This window comes from Hemibagrus wyckioides, linkage group LG17 (assembly GCF_019097595.1).
Source record: "Hemibagrus wyckioides isolate EC202008001 linkage group LG17, SWU_Hwy_1.0, whole genome shotgun sequence".
Taxonomy (NCBI): domain Eukaryota; kingdom Metazoa; phylum Chordata; class Actinopteri; order Siluriformes; family Bagridae; genus Hemibagrus; species Hemibagrus wyckioides.
The window spans coordinates 25,133,205-25,138,204 of NC_080726.1; the positions used below are offsets into that span (position 1 = coordinate 25,133,205).

Sequence of the window (5,000 nt, forward strand, 5' to 3'; positions counted from 1 at the left end):
TTTCTCCTCCACTTAGCGAGGGATAATGAAGTTCTGGTGCTCGTGGAGCGAGGCAGGTGAGTGCCGAACTTGTGGATTATTTGTAATTGTGAAAATAAACTTTACTGGTTTGAAGTACTGGTACAGCTGTGATTTAGGACAGTGTTTCTCTCATGGTTTAGGACTCTGTACATTGAGGGGGAGAGGAAGTTGGATTTTCATGGCTGGGTGTCGGCTATCCAGCGGGCTGCTGGGAGGTCAGGAGACACACTGAGTCAGCAGCAGCTCACTGAGGCTGATATACCGCTCATAGTGGAGCGCTGTATACATTACGTCACGCAATATGGTAAGAATAATATACTCACTCTTATGTTCTCACTGTAGAACTCACTGCAACACGTTCTGTTCTGTCTGATGAGAAAGATGAGAGGAATTAACAAGCAAGTCATGTTTGAGGCTTAGACATACACAATCACACACACACACACACAGACACTTTCACACACCTGAGAGTTCCTTTACAGAGGTGAGGTGTGTGTGTGATGGTGATGGTAAGCAGAATGGGGAAGTTAGGGAGCAGTAAAACTCCCACTGAAAAAACACCTTGTAATGGACTTTGGTGTGTTAAATTTAATTAAGTGTACATTATTTAGGTGTGTAATAGTTACTGGAAGTTGTTTGGTGGAGTCCCTTCAGAGTTTTTGTTTCAGTGTTGTTTAGCTTCAGTGTTGTGTCCAAATCCTTCTGTAACACCAGCTGGTTTGTAGTCGTCAGGGATAATTACTACAACATGCCACTTGTTTAGTGTTGATGCTGTAGACTGAAAACAAAGGTGAAGTAGATTTGGCAACCACGAGTTTGTGGTTAAATGCAAAGAAGGCTTGTTATAGTTCAGAGCTTTGTGTGTGTGTGTGTGTGTGTAAAACAAGCTGTGGTTGTTATAGGTTCTTATAATAAGAATTGATTTCAGATGAGCCTTAAAATGCACGAGAACAACGTGACTGTGTGTCTACTGGCCTTTACAGCATACGAGGTCAAGGTGAAGAGCATTTGCTCAGCCATAGAGGAATTGAGCAGGGTTTTACTACAACTATGCAAATGTGAGGACTTTTCAGTGTGTTCATTTTCAGACCTACAAAAGCATCCAGAAAACATGAAAAGAAGTGATTCTGACTGAAGTGTCTCTAGTCACACAGTACACCTGATGTTTGTTTTCAGCAGTCCATTGTTCCACAGTGCATTCACAGTGAAGGATTTATACAGTCAATTTAATGATTCTTAAAAACTCAGAAAAGTGCACATAAAGGTTTTAAACATCATTCTGGAAAAGAGCTTAGATTTTAACATTCTTGTTCCATGATAAAAAAAAAAAAAGCAGCCCCTAGAACCTGTGAACTTCTCATTGAGAGTTGACGCTGACGATAGAAACTGTGTGTGTATTAAAATTTATTGAAATATGTTACGTTAAATAAACAGTTGAAAATGCATTAATAATTTCCCAGAATATAAACAGGAAACATGGATTAGTTTTATTTTAAACAGCTAAAATATTATAGCTGCCAAGTCCACGGTTTTAGAGGCTAAGTGAAAAAATGTTTTGGTTAAACGACGAAGTAAAGACTTCTGAACGTTTGTACCGTACAGGCCTCACGTCAGAAGGTATTTACCGTAAGAGTGGCGTGAACAGTAAGATCGCTGCCCTGCTAGACACCTTCAGGAACGACGCTCGCTCCGTGTGGCTTAAAGAGGGAGAGCACCAAGTGGACGACGTGTCCAACGTCCTCAAGAGGTTCTTCAGGGACATAGAGGAAGGACTGTTCGGTCCACAGTCACACAACTGGCTCAGCACTACGAGTAACACAAACACACTCTCTCACATGATCGTACACACACACACCTGATGTATGCATTAAAATGTACTTGGTTTATTACTCCTTCATGGAGTGTTGCATTTTTTCGTCAGTGTAACTTCACTTACATTTTATGAAATTTTTATATGGTGAATTAAAATTTGATCTGCAAATGTAATAAAAATGACCCATTAAAATTTTTTTGATCTATTAGCATTTTTTAAACCATTTTTAATTTTTTTTTGTTTGTAAATTTCATTTCTTGCTAATGTTTCTTTCCAAAGCCAGCTCTGTTTTTTTGGATAAAACTGAATGTCCTGTTACATTTTTAGATCCAAAACATTATAAAAGCCACAAAGATTTTTTCTACTTATTTAAATGTTAAAATAACATTTTTTAAAGTTTCATTTGTATGTTCATTTAATTTCTTTGTGTGTGTGTGTGTGTGTGTGTGTGTCTGTGTGTGTTCAGCTCTCTCAGATGAAAGCAAGAAGATTTCCCAGTATCAGCTTCTTTTTGAAAATCTGCCTCGAGTTAACAAAGCCACACTACGCACACTGGTCAATCACTTATTCTGGTAAACACACATTACACACACACACACACACACACACACACAGGGACACTCTCTGTTGGCACACAAACACTTCCTCTTTTTTGGCAAGCTCTTCCTCATTTACAGATTTTATATCAGCACATTTTAACTCTTTACATGGTTACTCTGTGTGTGTGTGTGTGTGTGTGTGTGTAGTGTGCAGCAGTTTTCAGAACTGAACCATATGAACCTCCATAACCTGGCAATAGTTTTCGGCCCAACGCTTTTCCAGACAGACGGTCAAGACTACAACGCAGGGCGTGTGGTGGAAGACCTCATACAGCACTACATCACCATTTTCAGTGTAAGTGTGTGCGTGCGTGCGTGTGTGTGCGTGCGTGCGTGTGTGCATGTGTGTGCGTGTGTGTGCGTGCGTGCGTGTGTGCATGTGTGTGCATGTGTGTGCGTGCGTGCGTGTGCGTGCGTGCGTGTGTGCATGTGTGTGCGTGTGTGCATGTGCGTGTGTGTGTGCGTGCGTGTGAGAGAAAGAGTTTGTGTGGTTGGGGTAGAAGTAAAATTCTTTACAATGTAACACAAAAAATTGTGTATTTACAAAATAAGTATGTTTTGTATGTAATTATGTGTTTATATAAATCGTGTGTGTGTTTAGCCATGTTCTAGAGTAATATGTAAATCAGTGTCTCCCCCTGGTGGTGGTAGTGATGCACTGTGAAACTTTTTAAGGACTGCAACATTTTATATGCTTCATACATATGTTTTTGTGTGTGTGTGTGTGCGTGCGTGCGTGTGTGTGCGTGCGTGTAGGTCAATGAACAGCAGTTAAAGAGACAGCTTGACGAAATCACCTACATCATTAAGTTACGAGATAACCTCAATCCTAAAACAGGACCGGTGAGTGTGTGTGTGTGTGTGTGTGTGAGAGAGAGAGAATGTGTTTGTGTGAGTGTGTCTGTCTGTGTGAGTGTGTGTGAGAGTGTGTGTGTTTGTGAGAGTGTTAGAGTGTGTGTGAGAGAGAGAGTGTGTGTGTGTGTGTGAGAGAGAGAGTGCGTGTGTGTGTGTGCGTGAGAGAGAGTGTTAGTGTATGTGTGAGTGCGTGAGAGTGTGTGCGAGTGTGTGTGTGAGTGTGTGTGTGCGTGTGTGTGAGTGTGAGTGTGTGTGTGTGCATGTGTTTTTCTTTAACATTAACTCTACATTCTTAATATTTACTGATTCTGTGTGTGTGTGTGTGTCCAGGCCAGTGGAGATTTTATCTGCACAGTGTATCTGGAGGAGAAGAAAGAGACAGCTGAGCAGCATGTGAAGGTGACCTCTGACCTTTGACCTTTAATAAAGAATTGTTCAGAATTGTCTCATCCTTTCATAACTGAACTTTAACCTGCAGATCCCAGCCACCATGACGGCGGCTGAGCTAGCCATCGAGATCCTGGACCGCAGGAAGATCAGCTTCAAGGAGAAGGACTACTGGTGCTGCTTTGAGGTCAATGAGAAAGAGGAGACTGGTGAGACATGGACACACACACACAAGAAAAATCAAATTCAATTCAACTGAAATGAGCTTTATTGTCATGGCAAAATGTACAGTTATATTGCTAAAGCATGTAAAAGGGCAAGGAATAAAACCTGAACAGAGAACAAATGATGAGATAAACAAGGGAAGAAAAAAGCGAATGACAACAATAACAATCATTAAAAAAGTACTGTCTATGGGCTTTGAGTAGTGCGTGTGTGTGTGTGTGTGTGTATATGTGTGTGTGTGTGTGTTTATATATATATATATATATATATATATATATATATATATATATATATATATATATATATATATACATATGAGCTCATCAGTCTCTTTTTTTCAGCAAAAATTCTGAAGTGTTTCCTTCTCCAGCTTTTTGAAGTCCAGACAAATCATTTGAAATCTGGTGTAAAATTGTGTTGGAATTTCTTTGTAGTTAGGACAGGTAGTTAAGAAGTGTAGCTCTGTCTCCAACACTGCTTGGACACAGTACAGACAGAACCTGCTCACACTGGACAGCTCGGGCTGGACCTGCCTCTCTCTGGGCAGCTCGGGCTGGACCTGCCTCTCTCTGGGTAGCTCGGGCTGGACCTGCCTCTCTCTCTGGGCAGCTCGGGCTGGACCTGCCTCTCTCTCTGGGCAGCTCGGGCTGGACCTGCCTCTCTCTCTGGGCAGCTCGGGCTGGACCTGCCTCTCTCTCTGGGCAGCTCGGGCTGGACCTGCCTCTCTCTCTGGGCAGCTCGGGCTGGACCTGCCTCTCTTTCTGTGCAGGCTGTGGGCTGTAGGTTCTCATCATGTTCCTCAGCTTGTCGCTGTATGTTCTCTGTTTAGGGCCAAACTGTCGTTTGTTTTATTTTGTGTTGTTTCAGTACAAGATAGACATATAGATGGATCTCATGAGGGAAATTCCTGTACCCCCCCCCCCTTTCTATCACTCAGAGCGTCCTCTGCACTATCAGGAGCGAGTTTTGCCGATCCTGCACAGTTTAGGGACAGACAGCCACCTGCTCATCAAAAAGCACCTTGCCATGGAGGCCATGCTCATCTACCTGGGTATGAGTGTGTGTGGTGTTTGTGTGTGTGTTTGTTTTCTACTGTAGCT

At 42.2% G+C, this 5,000-nt stretch overlaps 1 protein-coding gene across 6 annotated transcripts in view; it reads left to right on the top strand.

Moving 5' to 3' along the window:
• The window catches only part of LOC131367818 (arf-GAP with Rho-GAP domain, ANK repeat and PH domain-containing protein 1-like), a 73,732-nt gene that overhangs the window by 60,702 nt on the left and 8,030 nt on the right, over positions 1–5,000 (top strand). For all 6 annotated transcript variants that reach the window (XM_058413353.1, XM_058413350.1, XM_058413351.1 and 3 more), the window contains 9 exons: positions 17–56; positions 162–325; positions 1,624–1,833; positions 2,301–2,406; positions 2,581–2,728; positions 3,190–3,276; positions 3,619–3,687; positions 3,767–3,884; positions 4,838–4,951. In XM_058413353.1, coding sequence (XP_058269336.1) covers positions 17–56; positions 162–325; positions 1,624–1,833; positions 2,301–2,406; positions 2,581–2,728; positions 3,190–3,276; positions 3,619–3,687; positions 3,767–3,884; positions 4,838–4,951 — 1,056 coding nt within the window. The remainder of the gene's footprint in view (positions 1–16; positions 57–161; positions 326–1,623; positions 1,834–2,300; positions 2,407–2,580; positions 2,729–3,189; positions 3,277–3,618; positions 3,688–3,766; positions 3,885–4,837; positions 4,952–5,000) is intronic.